This window comes from Bubalus kerabau, chromosome 13 (genome assembly GCF_029407905.1).
Source record: "Bubalus kerabau isolate K-KA32 ecotype Philippines breed swamp buffalo chromosome 13, PCC_UOA_SB_1v2, whole genome shotgun sequence".
Lineage (NCBI taxonomy): Eukaryota > Metazoa > Chordata > Mammalia > Artiodactyla > Bovidae > Bubalus > Bubalus kerabau.
In genome coordinates this window covers 54,960,807-54,978,540 of record NC_073636.1, presented here as the reverse complement: position 1 = coordinate 54,978,540, position 17,734 = coordinate 54,960,807, and the positions used below count along the sequence as shown (strand labels likewise).

The 17,734-nt window shown below is 54.6% G+C and overlaps 1 protein-coding gene across 1 annotated transcript; it reads right to left on the bottom strand.

Annotated features, from left to right (window-relative positions):
• Positions 1 to 11,572: 11,572 nt before the first annotated feature.
• On the bottom strand, positions 11,573 to 12,241 carry BHLHE23 (basic helix-loop-helix family member e23). The gene has a single exon (XM_055543360.1). It carries the CDS (start codon positions 12,239 to 12,241, stop codon positions 11,573 to 11,575), a length of 669 nt encoding a protein of 222 aa, XP_055399335.1.
• Between the last annotated feature and the right edge of the window lie 5,493 nt (positions 12,242 to 17,734).

Genomic DNA, 17,734 nt, shown 5'->3' with positions numbered 1-17,734 from the left:
ACGACCCATGGGCTGACCTGCAAAGAGGACGGTGGTGCTGTGAGCACCCTGGGGGCTGTGTGCACACAGTTGGCCAGGGGGCCTGGAGCAGCCACCATGGGCCCTTCCCTGCTCTCCTGAACCTGTGGGAGAATAAAGCCATGGAGGAGCCCTGGACTGCCCATGAAAGAGAGGTAGTACCGTGAGGGGTGGTGGGGTCCTTGTATCCTCCAGGGTGGGCTTGGCCATGGCTTCTGCTGCTGCCGTGGAAGTGCCCACAGACCTGGGCTGAACAGTAGAAACTTGCTCTTATGCAGTCTGGGGGCCAGAGGTGCTAAGTCAGGTGCGGGCAGGGCCACAGCCTCCAGAGACTCCAGGGAGCATCACCCTTGCCTGTGCCCACTCTGGCAGGAGCTGTCTCTCTGTGGCTCTTGTCACCGAGCTCCCTCTGCCTTCTCTCATGTGGACACATGTGACAGCACTCAGAGCACACCCAGATGAGTCAGACAGCTCCTCTTCTCAGGATCCTTAGTCATGCCTATTGTGTGTCAACCAAAATTCTGAAATGGAGACCTGATTGAAATGCTAGTGCTTACTTGAGGTTTATTAGGACTGCAGCCTGGGAGAAACAGATTCAAGAAGTACCTGAATTGTGTTCTGTCAGACTTCAGCATGGGGGGAGCTCATAAATGCAGAACCTGCAAGGTTACAGTCAGTTACGCAGAGAGGGGGACACAACCAAGCCAGACCTGTCACTATGCCCGTAAATGGGCAGTATCTGATGGAAGTACATGTGTGTGCATGCATGTACACACGTTAGCATTTGTGCAAATGCAAACATGTCTGGACACATGTATGCAAATATGAACATGTGTCTGGATATGTGTGTACATGTGTGCAAATGTGAACATGTGTCTGAATACATATATGCACGCTTGTGTGTGAGCGTATGTGCACAAATCTGCATGTGTGTGTAGTGTCTCAGGCACGGCCTGGGTTGGGGCAGGCTTCTTTGCATTCCTCCTCCCCCAGCAGGGCTGGCTTTACAGGAGGCAGCCAGACCTGAGCGATGTGCCAGAAACCCAGCACTGTAATTCTGTAATTTCCATCCTGTAATTCTTAATCACTTGGGAGCCAGGGCCCCGTAGTTTCATTTTGCACTGGGACTACTATTCTGTAGCTCATCTGGCCCCCAGGAAACTGATGGAGTCTTAGGAAGCAGGGCTGCCAGGGTATCTGCAGCCACGTGAGTGACCTGGTCAGTGGGTTTCAGGGAGGCTCAGGGCTAAGCGTGCAGGGGCCAAGGACAGTGGCCAGAGCAGCAAATACCAACACAGGAAACCTGCTGCAATCTAAATTGAGATGATCAGGAAATGTGTCTTCAGTATTAAGTATGAACCATGCAGTTACTTCTGGAGAAGGCAATGGCACCCCACTCGGACATGACTAAGCGACTTCACTTTCACTTTTCCCTTTCATGCATTGGAGAAGGAAATGGCAACCCACTCCAGTGTTCTTGCCTGGAGAATCCCAGGGACGGGGGAGCCTGGTGGGCTGCCGTCTATGGGGTCGCACAGAGTCGGACACAACTGAAGCGACTTAGCAGCAGTACCAGCATGCAGTTACTTTGGGCAGAGGCTTACTAAAATGACTTCCTGCTCTTTACCTGGGAAGCCAGCTGTGTGTCTGGCCAGGAGGATGCAGACCCTGCCGGTCTCCAGGAGTCATCTGTCAGTGGGCACCCCCCAGCCCCGGGTCCTGGGCAGCTTTGTTTCTGTGTGGGGTGGGCAGGCGGGAACAGCAACAGAGGAGTCTCCGGAGAGTGGCGGGGACAGTTCCACCCTGGAATTTTGGCTGCATTTAATATGCGTAATGGAGAGGAAGTGGGCCAAGGCCTGAGATTAGCACCCATCACAGATCCAGGGCAGCAGCCGTCCATCTGGACACACTCAGGTGGGTCCAGTCCACGGCTCAGCCCATAGGCCTCGCCCACCAATGTCTGCTGGTCTTCATCTAATGAGTGATTCCAGATTAAAATGGGCCAGCAACAGGGCACTGATTTATATTAAATCTCCATAAAATGAAAATTGCAGAGACCTACTCAGGGTCATTCGTTATGCAAGGAAATTTAATCACGGTCCCATCTGAACGGCCCCGTGCCACCCGATGGATAATGGAGCTGCCATGTGGGGATTAGGAACGCCTCCTGTTTGCTAGGACAGCTTCCCCTGATGTCTGTGCCTTGGGCCCCCACAGCCACCCTCCAGGACAAGGCAGGGTGTGTTGGGGCACTCAGGTCACCCCGGCAGCAGTGATTCACCCTGACCACAGCCCATGACACTCACTTTGCTCACTAGAACTTTCTCCATATTTTTCTCTATCAAAAAAGTACAACAGGAGGAAAAACAGACAAAATTCGAGCAAAAAACCCTGGGCCACATTCCCAGTTTGTGGAGACAGTGGTTGCGAGACATGGCCTCTCGCCTCTCCCCGTTGGTTCATCTCCCCACTGTCACATCATCACACCTCCCAGGCAGGGCCCTGCCCACTATGCAAGCTTTTCCTGTCCCTCAGGAGAGTCCGAGGCTTCTGGCTGCTCTTCTGTGGTTCCCAGGAAGGGGCCGGGCGTCTCCAGGTTAACGCTAACTGACAAGCAGCTTAGCGAGAGCCCTGGGCACTGGACTCACAGAAAAGTGATATCATGAGGCACCTGCCCGCCTGGCCCTCCTGGAGCCCCTCCCTGACCACTGCTGTCAGCCCCGTTTACTCAGATGCGCTGGCCCAGCCCCTCACAAGGACATGTGTGGACACCGGGCAGCTCAGGGGCCGGATGTGACCACTCTCCCTCACCTTTCCTGGGCCTGGACCACCTCACTGCCCCCACCTTGTCGGGGAAGCCATGCTCAGGTGTCCCTGGAGAGGACGTGTCTTTGGAAGGAAGAGTAAATGCAGGAGACAGAGGACTCCAGAGGGTGATTGGCATGGATGGAGCGGTGGATGCTGGACCTCCTTTATGGGGTGCCCCAGATGGCCGGCAGGGTCATCTTCAGAAACAACCCCATAAAGAGCAAAGTGGGGTGCTTGCATCCCCCAGAGCCTCTTCCACGCACGGCGGCTCCTGCAGGGTGGTTTCTGCAACAATCAGGGTGGCCCCTGACTTTCAGAGCCCAGTGCCCACGGTGGAGCAGTAGGAGACACCACCACCCAGCCCCCCGTCTCCAGCACCATTGAGACCACCACCCACATAGCAGATGGTAACCTCTGCAAGCTTCAGACCCCCTGGGCTGAGTGACAGAGGCCAGGCCCCAATCCCACACCCTATGAATCCATTTAGGAGACATTCCTGAGAAAGTCACTGTAGGGCCAGACAGCAGGCCCGTGGTTTCAGGTCAGGCGAGCACAAGAGGGCTTTTGGGGTGATGGCTAGAGTGTGTATCTTGCTCTGCTGTGTCTCAGGCTGTATGCATTTACCCACATTCAATGAACTGCATCTAAGGGGTGCATTTTACTGGGTGCAAATTGCACCTCAATAAGCCTGACTTGAAAAAATCGAATTGTAGGTGTTAACAGAGCTCTCTGGAAATAGACTGGTGGGGAGGCAGTGGTTGTATGACCTTGTGAATGTTCTTAGTGCCAACAAATCATACACTCAAAAAGGGGTTAAACAGTGTTTTATGTAAGTATGTTTCACCACAATAAAAAGATACAATAAAGGACTTCACTGGTGGTCCAGAGGTTGAGAATCCGCCTGCCAGTGCAGGGGACCTGGGTTCCATCCCTGGTCCAGGAAGACTCCACACATCTCAGGGTAACAAAGACTGCTCCCCCAACTACTGAGCCCAAGAATTCTGGAGCCCGTACTCCACAAGGAAAAGCAATCCCCACTCCTGGCAGCTAGAGAAAGCCCTCTGGCAGCAACAAAGATTCAGTGCAGCCAAAAAAAGAAAAAGAAGATACAGGAAGCACTAACCCCTTGAAGAATGAAGGGATCGCCCCTCGGGGGCAGTGGTACCCAGTTGCCCTCTCATCTTTTCCTGCAGGCTCTGCAGGGGGCCTAAGGGGGTGGGGGTGGGATCTTCAGCAAAGGGTCACCGAGTCTGTGATCCCAGACACTGGCCGTGACCTCCCCTGGCCGGGAGCACAGTTGGCACTAATGAAGCCTTGATGGGGTGGGAGCGGGGGAAGCTGCTTCTCAGGACCCCCACTCAGTCCTCCTGAGGCACAGGGTCCCTGGACGGAGGGGAAAACAGGTGCTGGGCTCTGCATCCTGGCCTTGGTGCTGGGCTGATGCTCACTGGGCCTCAGTCATGTCTGTTCATTTGTGGTTATTTTGGAAACACTGTTCCTTCCCAGACGCGGTGGGCGGAGGAGCAGTTGAAAGCCAAAGGCCTTGTTTCAAAAAGGTCTTTAGCAGGTCTGCGGCTGTAATGAGCCAGTTTAATGAAGTCAGTATCCTTGAAAGTTCATCCGCATCCCTCATCCGTCAGCATGGCCACTTCCCAGCACGACATTAATTAGCCGCGGCGTTCCCTGCAGTGCAGAGAGAGGTGAGAACGACAGGTGTGGGGACCCATGGCCCTTCAAAAGCACTGTTTAACCAGCGTGTTAAACAGAAAACAAGAGCAAACCTGCCGACAACGTGCTGATTAGTAGGTGCTGACCCCTGCCCACCATTCCTGCTGCTCCAGCAGCGGCCAAGGCCTCCTCCCTCTCAGCCGGCTCCCCTCTGCCTCTGTTGAAATCGGGCTGGGCTACAGGTTAAGTGGGGAGGGTCGGGTGCTGGGGCCGGCCAGGCTGGGGGACTCAGGACATGACCACAGCTCAGGGAACACTGCCCTCACCCCCGTCTCTGCAGAGCCCCTTCAGACAGTGGCCACATTCGGCCATCCAGGCTCCCTCACGGTGAGGATGTCCCCTGAGGCCCAGTGGAAACCTCCCCTCAGGTCCTGCCCGCTGACCTACAGAGCTGTCTCACCCAGCTTCCACAAAAGCCCCCTCCCACCCCTGCAGGGCACCTTGTGGCCTTGGCAGAGAGGAAACCGTCTACAGCGTGACTCGCCTGTACATGCACTCATGGACGTGAGTGTGCTCACCTGAACGTGATTACGTTCAGGTGATGCTTGAGCAGACAGCATGGTTGCCCCAGGCTGGCTCCAGACTGGGCTGAAAGGGGATGGTCAGCTGTTCTCCTGGATCAGGTGTTCCCTTTCCAGACCAGCCAGGCCTTCCCAAAACAGAGGCAACCAGCACTGCACTGGCAGTGAGCAGGGTCATGAGACCCTAAACCTGCAATATTTGAAGGAATGTGTTTGTTAGGGGAGGAGGGCTTGCCAAAAGGAAGGGAGGGTTATAGTCTCTTCTCCCCAGAAGTAGCTGCAGCAGAGAGATGGACAGGGAGAGACAGAGAAAGAGAGAGAGAGAGGGAGGAGATGAGCCAGGCTGTGTGTGCAGGGGGCCTGGGGGCAGCTTCTGTTCCCTGGAAGCAGCCCTGGGACATTTGAGGACGGCACTTTCATCCCATCTGGCAGCCCCAGGTCCCTGAGGTGGGGGGGGGGGTTGGAGCTCACGGAAAGCTCTGGAACATCACTGCTGACCCTGAACCCAGAAGGGCTCAGGGTGGATGAAGAGTAGTGTTTTCACGTCCGGGAAGCAGGTTACAGACTTCACATTAATTTTGGAAACCCAGACTCCTGCATGTAAAATAAACACCTTCCCATGAGTCTGTGATGCCTCAAAGGAAGCCCTGCCGTCTTAGACCCTCAGTAGTTCGAGGGTGGCTGAGGGCCGGGCAGCTGAGCTACTCAGGGAGACGCTGGAAGGACAAAGGGTCTGAATGCCCAGAGGCTTGAGATCCAGCTCCTCCCACCCACAATCTGGGCACCGCGGGCCAGAGAGCAACTTACGGACAGTAGGGTTTCTGTGCCCCTGTTACCAAGCCCCTGAACGTGTCCACTCCTGAGTGGTGAGCTGGCCCCTATCAAGCTTTCGGCCAACATCCAGGCTGCTCTACGCAAACCATCCTGGAACCTGGAGTGACTTTGGCAGGGGGGACCTGGCTTCCCACCCGCTCGGTGATGACTTGGGACCGCGTCACATGAGCCTGTCTCTGGATCCCCAGCAGGTGCAGGCTGGGCCCAACCCAGACCTGTCACCCCACATGCACGAGGCACTGAGACCGGCAGCTCATTCCCAAGGATCTTGTAACTTGGGTGCCATCTGTGGTCAAAGGCAGGCACGCAGGCTGGTGCCCCGAGCCAGCGGGCTGCGGAGTAACAAAGGCGACAGAACGCATCTTGGCAGATGCCTCGAGGCCGTCCAAGAGCCCCGTGGGTCCCTATGGCGTCTTGGGACTGGAAGCCAGGTTCCCAGGCTGGCCTTGGCCTCATTAGGGCAGCGAGAGCTGTCCACGCAGAACTGGGGAGACTGCGCTGCCGTCAGGCCGAATCAGGGCCCCCAGGAGAGCAACTGACTGTGGACTCATCACTTTAGACAAAATGGAGCTTGGAGGCGAAGCCAGGCTGCTGGGAAGGCTGGGCTGCTTCCAACATGCAGGCAAGCTGCTCCCGCAAGGACTTCCCTCACTCCCGTGCCCGGCAGCAGCACAGCGCCATGCAGGGCTGGCACCCCAGGAGGCCTTGTGGGTCGTGGGGGGCAAGGCCACATGGGTCTCTGTGATGCATTCAGGGGGGTGTGCCCTCAGGAAGTGCAGACCCAGACACGGGGGCCACAGAGCATCTTCCCTTTGTGTCCCTACCGGGCACCAGCTGGGAGTCCTGCAGAGCTGAGACAGCGAAAGGTACTCATTTACAAACTCGATCCCCTCATGTTAACCTCCAGAATAACTCTGGCCGCCTTCCCACACAGAGCCACACTGAAAAAACAGCTTTTATACCATGATATGAACGCATATGCCTCGGGCACTTCGGGCTGGGAAGAAAATGGCACAAGTCAGTTTTTAAAATGGGGTAAACACCGGATCAAAGGTTACTTTGCTAATTATTTCAGCTGTCCTGCATTATGGTAACGTGGGTTTTGCTCCTTTGGGGTTAAATGTACAAATGTGTATTAACTCTGATTTTATGAACAGACTTGGGGAGTTGGAACATCGAGTTACAAGCCCAAAGAGGCAATTGAGGGAGAAATTATTTAATCCATCATAAATCCCTCTATCCCATCCCTTCAAATGGGATGCCCAAAGGGATTAAAGACTAAAAACATATCCCAGGCAAATTCACATGATAAAATTGCTGTAATCACTCTCTGCTGGATTAAGCAGGGCCCGGAGCCTCTGCGGAGCAGGGTCCATGCAGGCACCGAGGGAGAGGCAGGCTGGCTGGGCCATGCGGAGTGATGGCTGGCGCATTTCCCCATCAATTCAGGAAAACATGTATCTGTCCTTTGTGAGGCAGAACTTCTTTTAATGCTCCCAAACTGCAAAGAGACAGACAGGCGTATTTGGCAAAGTAAGCATCTGCACTGGGACACTCCTCAGCTTACTCGTAAGGGAAAATGAGGCTCCGGGAGGTTTCCATGACCTCTGCAGATGTGAAAAGGAAACCTCATCTTTGGGATGAAGTCAGCAAAACGAAACAATGGAAGCCATGTGTGTGGTACTCGGGGGTCCATCCCTGAGCTCATGGGGGCTGGATGGCTTCTGTGAAGTCCACGCTCCTGGTCTCTGGGGGCAGAGCCTGGTGTAGGTAGAGTTCTGCCCCCGGAGTCTGGGCGCCCTTACCTGTTACTGGAAACTGGGATGCTGTTTTAGGTACATGAATTTCCTACCAAGAAAAGAATGATCTTTGGGCATAAAGTGTGTTGGGCACTATCAGAACCAAAAGTGCTGGAGCCACACCCGTCATGTCAGTCAGTAAATGAAAATGAGGTGCAGGACTGTGATCAAGTAATTTGCCTCTCTGACCCCGGCCAGAGTCCCCATGGAGCCACTGGGCTTGAGAAGCCTGCCCCAAGCTGCCAGGAGCCGGGCTTCTCAGGCTCGTAACCTGAGTGTGAAGGAGTCTTGGTCCGAGAGTGACCCATGCAAGCAGCCAGGGCGGTCGAATCCTTCATCTGTAGGGTCAGTAGAGGAAGAGGCTCTGCTGAATCAAGACAGCCCCTTGGCCACAGCAGGGAGGACCCCAGGGTCACTCCACTGGCTCCCCTGGAGTCAGTGTGGATGGCCTATGCAAGGCTGATGTACAGCAGAAACCAACACAACACTGTAAAGCAATTATTTTCCAATTAAAAATAAAAATTAAAAAACTGCACTTTGAATACTTTGCGCTTTTATCATCTCGAACTGCTATCTCCACCAGACGTGGCCACTGGGCACTTGAAATGGGCTGTTCCGAACTGACATGGGCTCTGAATGCAAGACACACTGGATTTTGAAGACTCAGTACAAAAAAATGTAAAATATTTCTCTAGCAATTTATATTTTCCTAATAATTAAAAAATACTGATTACATGTTAAAATGATAATAGCTGGGCTATGTTGGAATAAATAAGTCATTAAAGCTAATTTCATTTACTTTTATTTTCTTTACATAGCCACCAGAAAATGTAAGATTCTACACATGGCCAGCACTATCTGTGTTGGGCAGCCCCAGTTTTAAAAGGCTTGCCTTAATATCTTGCTCCTCCAAGAATCAACCCTGAATATTCACTAGAAGGACTGATGCTGATGCTGAAGCTCCAATACTTTGGCTACCTGTTGTGAAGAGTCGACTTATTGGAAAAGACTGATCTCTCATTGATGTTGGGAAAGATTGAGGGTAAGAGGAGAAGGGGGCGACAAAGGCTGGATGGCATCATTGACTCAATTGACATGTGTTTGAGCAAATTCCAGGAGACAGTGAAGGACAGGGAAGCCTGGCATGCTGCAGTCCATGGAGTCTCAAACAGTTGGACACGATTGAGTGACTGAACAATTTTTGAAAATAAGCTGTGTCAAACCTGAGCTCCAAAAAGCTCTTTCCCACTGAATTCCTCCCCTGCCTCCGCCCCCGCCTGCCCCCTGTTCAGGAGGGAGCTCTGGGTTAGGCGCTGGGTGATGAGTTTCTCAAGTTCATTCACAGCAACTCATGCCACCCCTGCAGGAAAATGAGCCTTAGAGGAAGACACCAGAACCCCCACCAGAAGCTCCCAGGGCTCCGGGCTCACAAACAGGCACCTCTGGCTGGTTATATTGGGGGTGCACAGGCCACGGAGGGGTCAGACCCTTCCTGTTGGGAATGTTCTTCCAATGTTTAGGTTGTCTTAGAATGAGGAGTTTTGTCGTGTAAACTTGGGAGAAGCCAAACAAGCGTTCATTTTAATATTTCAGATTGCATGATTAGCGGCTGCTGTTGAGAAACCCACCTAATTTCACTTTAAAAAACTCCTTCACTCAACCCCAGGGAACAGCATGGCTACCATTTTGGGAGGACATGGATAAACAGGTTTGCAGATTTTAAAAATATTTAAATTTAACTTTTACTTAAATGAAGTTATTGGAAGAATTTACTTTAATGGTTCTTTTTAAAATTTGTTATTTTTCACCTAGAGGGGCAGAGAAATTTTTTTCTTCACCTTTTTCTTATTGTGTGGCTGTGTTAGTTCCTCAGTTGTGTCTGACTCTTTGCAATCCCGTGGACTGTAGCCTGCCAGGCTCCTCTGTCCATGGAATTCTCCCGGCAAGAATACTGGAATGGGTTGCCATTTCCTACTCCAAGGGATCTTCCCAACCCACAGATTGAACCTGGGTGTCCTGCATCGGCAGGTGGATTCTTCACCATCTGAGCCACCAGGGAAGCTCTTTTTCTTACTATTTGGTGTATTTGCTGAGTGGCTGCTTACAGATCAGTTGTCTGTGTCTTAGAGACTTCTTAGACTGATTTAGAAGCATGTGGCCCAAACTGACACAACTCTCAGAACACTGAAATTATGAGTTCTGTCACAAATGAACACTATTTAATTTGATATTAAAATTTCATCATATTATTTTAAAAAATTAGTTGAAATCAAATACTTTATTCTGAATATAAATGATGTGCTAAACATGTCTGACTTTAGAATAAGCAGCTCTGTTTCAGATTATAAGTAACTAATTTATAAAGTTGATTCAGAGTCACTTTGAAATGACCCTAGAAGTTAATGACACTCGGTATGCAGTTATCTAAAAGGCATTTGAAACACACTTTCCAACACTCAGCTTTTAGAATGTGCAAAACGGATAAACTAGTCTGTTATGGGGGGAAAGACAATAAAAAATAAATATGGAAATTAGCAAAAACCAGTATTAAACATATGTCTTTATGAATAAGACTTAATCACACACTTCATTTTGCAAATACAAAAGGGCCTTTTGAAATGTATTAATTAAAGTTAACCGCTGTAGACAGGCCGCTTTGTAGGGCCGCAGTCCTCTCCCTATTAGCATAGCATTAACGACAGCCGCGGAAATTGGGTTAATAAAGCCGGGTATTGTGGCAGAGCCGGCGAGCGCAAACCGGCGAGCACAGCTCGGTCCCTCTGGGAGGCCCAGGCTGTGCGCGGCGCGTGGACCCCGGCTGGTGGCAGAGTTCTGAGTTGAGAATTGCCTTTAAAAGAGATCCCATCACCGTGATCATTGGCCAGGGCGTGCCCCAGCAGCGTGTACTCACCGGGGCCGGGTCACCTCTCCCTGAATTGTGCGGGGTCGGTGGAGAGGGGCCTTGGCCTGTCACCAGGGCTAAACTAGGCCCTCCCCTGACACCCCAGGAGCCCTCCTCCACGCAGCCGCCTTTAAGCAGAGGGCGCATCTCGGTCTCCATACAGCTTCACCAGGGCCGCGCCAGGGCGGTGGTGGCTGGAGAGTCCAGGGGCTGTTTAAGGACAATGGGAAGCAGCCGGCGTCAACGTCCGCTCACCCAGAGGTCAACATCTCCAGGCAGGCTAGAAAAGAAACGTAACAGACGGGAAAGGCGAAAAGCTACCAACCGGGGTCTTCTTGTGTCCGCGGTCTAGCTCCCTTGCAACCACAGTTGCGGGACCCGGTTGGGGAGCATCCGGCAGTTCCGCTCCTGCGGCGCGGGGAGGGGGTCATGGAGCCGGCGGAGGCGGAACACGTCCACCCAGAGCGTGGCCTTGCGGTTGGCAAGACGGCCGACGGAGGCCAAACATGAGCCCCGAGAGGGCCGGGACCCGGGCTACCCTCCGTCCCTGCGGTCTGAGAGCCCCCAGGTGGGTCTGGGGAGGATCACCCCCGCGGGGATCGCGCCAATCCCTGTTCCCGCTGCGACCCCGGGTTTCTTTTTGAGGCTGAGCGGTGGCGCCCAGACAAACACGGTTGGTCAGCCCCGTCCTGTCTCCAGGATCGATGGCTGGCGACGTCCGGAGAGTGCCCAGGGGCGCTGCAGGCTCTAGGACCTGGATTTCAGCACCCCGTTGTCCGGTCCAGTCCCACTCCCGGCTGGGCTTTGCTCTTCTGTTCCGCCGGCCCAACTGCTCAGCGCACAAGGGCTGGAAGCGAGGTGCGGCCGTCTTCCCGAGAGCGGAGTCCAGTTGGGGAGGGTGGCAGTCATGGGGGCAAGGTAAAATAAAGGACGCGTGCGCAAGGAGGGACGGCCCAGGGCCCTTAGGGCTTCTCGTTACAGTGTTTGCAAAGCGCCGAGGGCGTCCCGGAGAAGGCGGCGCACTTGTCTGGACAGGGCAGCGCGGCGCTGGCAGAGAAGGGGTACAGTGCAGCCTGGCCGAAGGGTGTCAAGGGCGCGGCGGCCACCGGCGTGGCCAAGCCCTGGCCGTGGTTGAGGTAGGCCACGAGGCGCCGCATCTCGTCCAGGGCCTGCGCCTGCATGAGGATGTAGTTCTTGGCGAGCAGCAGCGTGGCGATCTTGGAGAGCTTGCGCACCGACGGGCTGTGCGCGTAGGGGATCACCGCGCGCAGACCGTCCAGGGCGTCGTTCAGGTCGTGCATCCGCCGGCGCTCCCGGGCGTTGATGCTCAGCCGCAGGGACCGCTGCTCCCGGGGCCGCCGCCGTCCGTCCGCCGCGCTCCCCGGCCCGCGCCGCCGCCTCCGCCGCTCGAAGGCGTCGTCCTCGTCCCCGCTCTGCTCGCCGCTGCTCTCGGCCGCCGCGGCCGGGGCTCGGGGCGCTGACGCCGCGGGGAGGTCACTTCCCGTGCCTGGCATCCCGTAGCCGCGGGCCGCCTCGGGCCCCCGGGCCGCCCCGTAGGCGAGGCCCGCCGCCGCGTAGCCGTGGCTCAGCTCCAGGTACGCGTCCCCCGACAGCGACTTGAGCTCTGCCATGGCCGCGCCTCTGGGCCCGAGGGCCCGCCGGGCGGGCAGGTGCTCCTACGGCCCAGGCCGTGCTGCCCCAGGGTCCGCGCTCGCGCTGGCCGCCGGCGCCGCCTCGGTCCCGCTCCCGGCTCGCGCGTCCGTCCGGCAGTCAGTCAGTCCCCGAGCCTCCCAGGGCCTCGGCCCCGCCTCCTGGTCGCCTCCCCCTCCCCCTTCTCCCCTCCCCCTCCTATTCCGTCTCTTTCCCTCCTACCGCCCCCCACCCCACCCCCACCTCTCGCGGCCGCGCTCTGGGCTGGCCTGGGGAGCGCTTTACCTCCCACTCGCGCCGCCACTCCCCCTTTAAGGTGCGGAGGCGCCCGCTGGGACTTCGCAGTCGTCCAATCAGAGGGGACCTGGTGACCGCCTCTTTCCGGAGCCTGGTCGCTTAGGCGGCGCAGACCGACGGCCAAGGGTGGGAGAGCCGCTAGGATGAGGGAGCCGGGGTTCTGGTTGGAGACAGTGGTGGACGCGGTGAACGTCTCCGCGTCTCAGCGCTGCCTCCTGCCGCTCCCGGGGGTGCAGCCGCTGTACGCTCCTGTCCCTCGTGGGCACCCGCCTCAGTCCGGCTCCTTTTCTTCTTCTGTGCCATTTTCAGGAGCTACGTCCGGCGTCGCGCAGACAGGGATTAGAGCAGGGAGCGCGCAGAACACCGCGGAGCCCGACCAGCCGAGTCCGGTTCAGGTGCCCGGCGCACGCCTGGGGCGCTCCTCCCGAGTGGGCGTCCTAGTAGTACCGCACAGCCAGGTAACCTGAGGGGCAAACTGGGCGCTCCCGGCGCCCCTTCCAGGGCCTGCTGGCTCTCCAGGACTTCGGTGCTGGATGGGAGTGTTCGAGGAGACAGGCGCAAACACGTGGATCATCTGTCGTGGGAACATCAGAGACCGGCTCTCTGGGCCCCTGGATGAGGGGAGCAGAACCTGGCGCTGATGTTTAGGAGAGCAGGTCTCATCTACCTGCGCGTCCGGCTGGGAATGAAGGACAGGGTCTGGGGGAGGCCTTTTCCCAGGAGCCCCTGCACTGCCTCCTGGGCCGAGGTCTGGAGAGCGAGTGGGGGAAGCCCAGGAGCTGGGGTGGGGAAGCATCCTGAGGGGCAGGGGGCATCTAGGCTGTTGGAGGGGCAGCAGAGGGCGGGGGTGGGGGTGGGGGGGCAGAGGCCCGCGTGGCTGGCCCTGGTGGGGAGTTTGGTCTTTGCTGGGAGGACAGAGGCCACCCAGAAGGAGCTCAGGGGAACGCTTTCTGCAAACCGCGGCACCGCAGCCCTCAGGGGATTTGGGGCGCTTCCTCCTGGGCGTCCCTCCCGGCCTGGCAGAGCTGTTGAGGGTGAAAGGGGTTGTAAGCAGAGGTGGGCCAGCTCCACTGATGCCCCCGGGCCCATGCGAGTGGTGGGGCCTGATGGGAACTGAGGGCCTCCTGCCTCTGGGCCTCAGGGCTGGGGGTGGGGTTGAGGGGGAGGGTATGCTCAGTGGACAAACTGAGGGTGGGGACGTTTGAACCAACCAAGGGGTGTCTGGCAGGCACTTGTGGGGTCGTGGGAATGTCATCAGAATATGTAGTCATTGAAACCACAGGCACCTGGGAGATCGACTTTCAGAACAGAGGCTGGGGCAGAGCTCCCGCTGTGGCCGCAGGTCAGCATCGCTGGGAGGTTCGGTTAAATCCAATGTCAGCCCTCCCCCCGCCCCACCACGGGATCTGACAGCGGCAGTAGAAGCAGTCTCCGTGGTGGAGAATCCCGAATAGGCCTGGACAGGCGTGGTTTTTGGGCAGACGCTGCCACCTTCTGGCCATTTGGGAGATTACACTCCACCTGAGGGCCTTGCTGTTTAATGGGCATTCTCAGGCCCTCCGGTTCCCATTAGCCTCACTTCCTGGCACAGCCAGGCACAGTGAGGTACCCTTGACACCTTGGCAAGTCTCCCCTCTCTGCTTTTGGAGGTGGAGGCTCCAGAGGCCAGTGCTTCACTAGAATTGGGTAAAACACAAAGCGCCCAGGCGCAGCTGCTACCCCAAACCTGGCTGCTGCCCCAGACCTTCAGAAGCCATGCCAGCCCTGGGGAAGAAGCTGCTTTCCAGGGTGGGCACAAGAACCCCGCCTGCTCCACCACCTGCTCAGAGGGTGTTCCTTGTTCCTTATGTCACTTCTGATGTCTCAGCAGTTTCTTTCCAAAAGTCACTAATGGGCAGTTTACACTAAGAGGCTCCATGGCCAATCCTGGAACATGGCTGAAAGAGGCCCAAAGAACACTGATTTCAAACCTGTTCATGTTTTTATTGGTTTTGTGTTGCATGCCCACACTTGCTTTTGGGTTGTGATTTTTTTTCTGGGCTATTTCCTAAGTGCAGAAGGCTAAATGCGGTCATGGCTCTTTGCTGTTTGTTGTGGGCGGTTCCTCTGGGGTGAGGTCCCCATGGGCAGGCTGAGGGCAGCAGGTTGGGACAGCCAGGAAGTGTCAGGTCCTGCCAAGCAGGGAAGAGGTTAGCAGCTGCTTTGGGGCAGCACTGGTCCTGCATTTGGGGCGAGACTCTGCCCCCATTGTTTCTGGGGCTCTCTGGTGATGGAGGGCCTGGGCCGAGGTTTACTTTAGGGGTGTGTGTTCCCTGTACCTTTGCCAAGTACCTCTGGGTAATGCTTGGTAATTGCCCTTCAAGCCCCCTGAGTTGCGGAGCCTCCAGGTGGCAGATGTGGCCTCTGGCCGTCCACCGTCTCTGTTTCCCCTGGGGGGAGGCAAAGAAAGGCTGCCAGTCCTCTTACCGGAACCTGTCTGTTAAGGTTGTTAGAAGCCCCACAGAAGCACCACCTCCTGCATGCAGACAGGATTTGACAGCTTATAAAGCGCTCCCTCCCCCCTCCCTCTCTCCCTCCACTCCACTAGTGGGCACCGTGCCGGGAGAGTCTAGAGTGATGAGAAGAATTTTTTGGAAAAAACCTTTATTGAGATATAATTCAAGTACTAACTACACAGCTTGCCCATTCAAAGTGTATAAGTCAAGGTTTTTAGATTATTCACAGTGTTATGTGTCCATCACAACCGTCTATTCCAGGGCACGTTCGTCACCCCAAAAAGGCCCGCATACATTAGACCTGCATCCCTCCCATTCCTCCTTTTGCAAAGCCCATGGCAACCAGCATCTGCCTTCTGTCTCCATGGATTTGCCTGCTCTGGACATTTCACATAAATGGACTCACACGCTGTGTGGCTTTTTGTGACTGGCTTTTCTCACTGAGCGTGTTTCCAAGTTTAGCCACGTTGCAGGAGAGGAGGTGCTAATGCCGTATGAGCCGCTGGCTTGTGGCCTCTGGGTGAGGTATGTAGGAGACAGTCCCCTGGTTCTGAATCTCCCGAATGTTGCTCACGACTGCCACATCACATCCCACCCACTGGACCTCTGGGTCCCCCATGGAGGTGGTCCCTGCTGTGTGTTTAGGTGGCATGCATGGAATGCATCAGCGTGAATATGTCTCCCCAAATACTCCTTGGTTAGCAGCAAAACTGTTGCCCCTGAGTAATAACGAGAGAGACCCTTCCTGAGTCCACAGGAAACTCGAGGCAGCAGGGCTTCCCAGGGCTCTGGCGCTGGTGGCTTCAGCTCTGATTTCCTTGCATCTTCTCTGCCCCTCCTTCTCCATCAGCACAGATTCCTGGCTGACCTCATCTCCTTCCACTTGAGATTCCCGGTAGCTCCCGGTCACCTGTGGGATAGAGTCCCTGCTCCTTGGGGCGTCTGCCAGCCCCACTCCAGAGCCCCGTCCAGCTTGCCCTCGGCGCCGGCCGCATGGGCTGCACTGCCACCGGTGTGGGCATCTTTCTGGCTTCTGTGCCTTGGGTTTGGCTCTCTGCCCACCTGGCACACCCTGCCCATCCCGCTGGGCTGAATGCCCCTCCTCCAGGAAGCACTCCTGACATCCTCCCCCAGCCATACAAGATGTCCACCCACTGTGGCTCATTAAGAGTGACAAGCTTGGCCAAAAGCTTGTGACATTAGATCAAGGCTCATCGTTTCCCTCCGAGATCATTGCCTGCTTTCCCAGATTTAGGCCCAGAGTCTTTAAGTTTCTCTGTAACAGTGTTAGAAGATTTCCTCATAGGAAAGCTAGTCTAAATAAATATTGGGTGAAATACCCACATTTCATACCTTTGGGGTTTTCCTTTCTTGTTGATTTCTAATTTTATCACATTGTGGTTCATATATATGATGGTTCATATATATGATGGGGATTTTATTGGACATAGTTGAAATTTTATATATATATATGTGTGTGTGTGTGTGTCTTCAACCAAGTGTGCTGTGTTGTTCAAATCCTTTATATTCTTATTTGAGTATTTGATAGATGCTGAAAGAGGTGTGAGAAGGTCTTTTACCATATTATTGAATATATCACACAAAAATTGACAAATGGTGAGAAAAAATCGACAACAGTCCATTAAGCTCTTATATTGGGTATGTTAAGATTCATCTAAAAAATTTGTTCCCTAAGGACATGAATGTGGTTGCTTATTTTCTTTGTTGAAATTTGGTTTAGACTCAGCATTATGGGCATTTAAAAATTTTATACACTTTTTTTAAAGAACAGTTTTAAAGTTTACAGACAAATGGATGGGAAAGTACAGAGTTCCCACACCCCGTTTCCCCACCCCACCCTTATTATTAACATCCTGCACTGGTGTGCTACTTTTGTTACAACCAATGCACCAATATTGGCACATTCTTTTTTAAAAATATTTGTTTATTTGGCTGCACTGGATCTTTGTTGCCACACACAGGCTTTCTGTATTGCACCAAGTGGGGGCTGCTCTCTAGTCACGGTGCCCAGGCTTCTCATTGTGGTGAGTCCCTTGATGCGGAGCACAGACTCTGGGGCTCAGAGGCTCATTAGCTGCTGCACTTGGCCTCCAGAGCCTGGAATCAGTAGTTGTGGTGTGGAGGCTTAGTTGCTCCGTGGCATATGGGATCAAACCTGTGTCCCCTGCATGGGTAGATGGATTCTTAACTACTGGACCACCAGGGAGCCCTTGATACATTATTATTATCTATAGTTTAGGTTCACTCTTTGTATTGTACATTCCATGGGTTTTTACAAAGGTATAATGACATGTATTGGAGAAGGGAATGGCAATCCACTCCAGTATTCATGCCTGGAGAATCCCATGGACAGAGGAACCTGGTGGGCCACAGTCCATGGGTCGCACAGAGTCAGACATGACTGAGCGCCTAACACACTAATGACATGTATGCTGATGAAGGAAATGGCAACCTACTCCAGTATTCTTGCCTGGAGAATCCCATGGGTTAGGAGTGCGTTAGGAGTGGGCAGAAATACCTACTCCAGTATTCTTGCCTGGAGAATCCCATGGGTTAGTGATGTGGAGTGGGCAGAAATACCTACTCCAGTATTCTTGCCTGCAGAATCTCATGGATTAGGAGTGGGTTAGGAGTGGGCAGAAATACCTACTCCAGTATTCT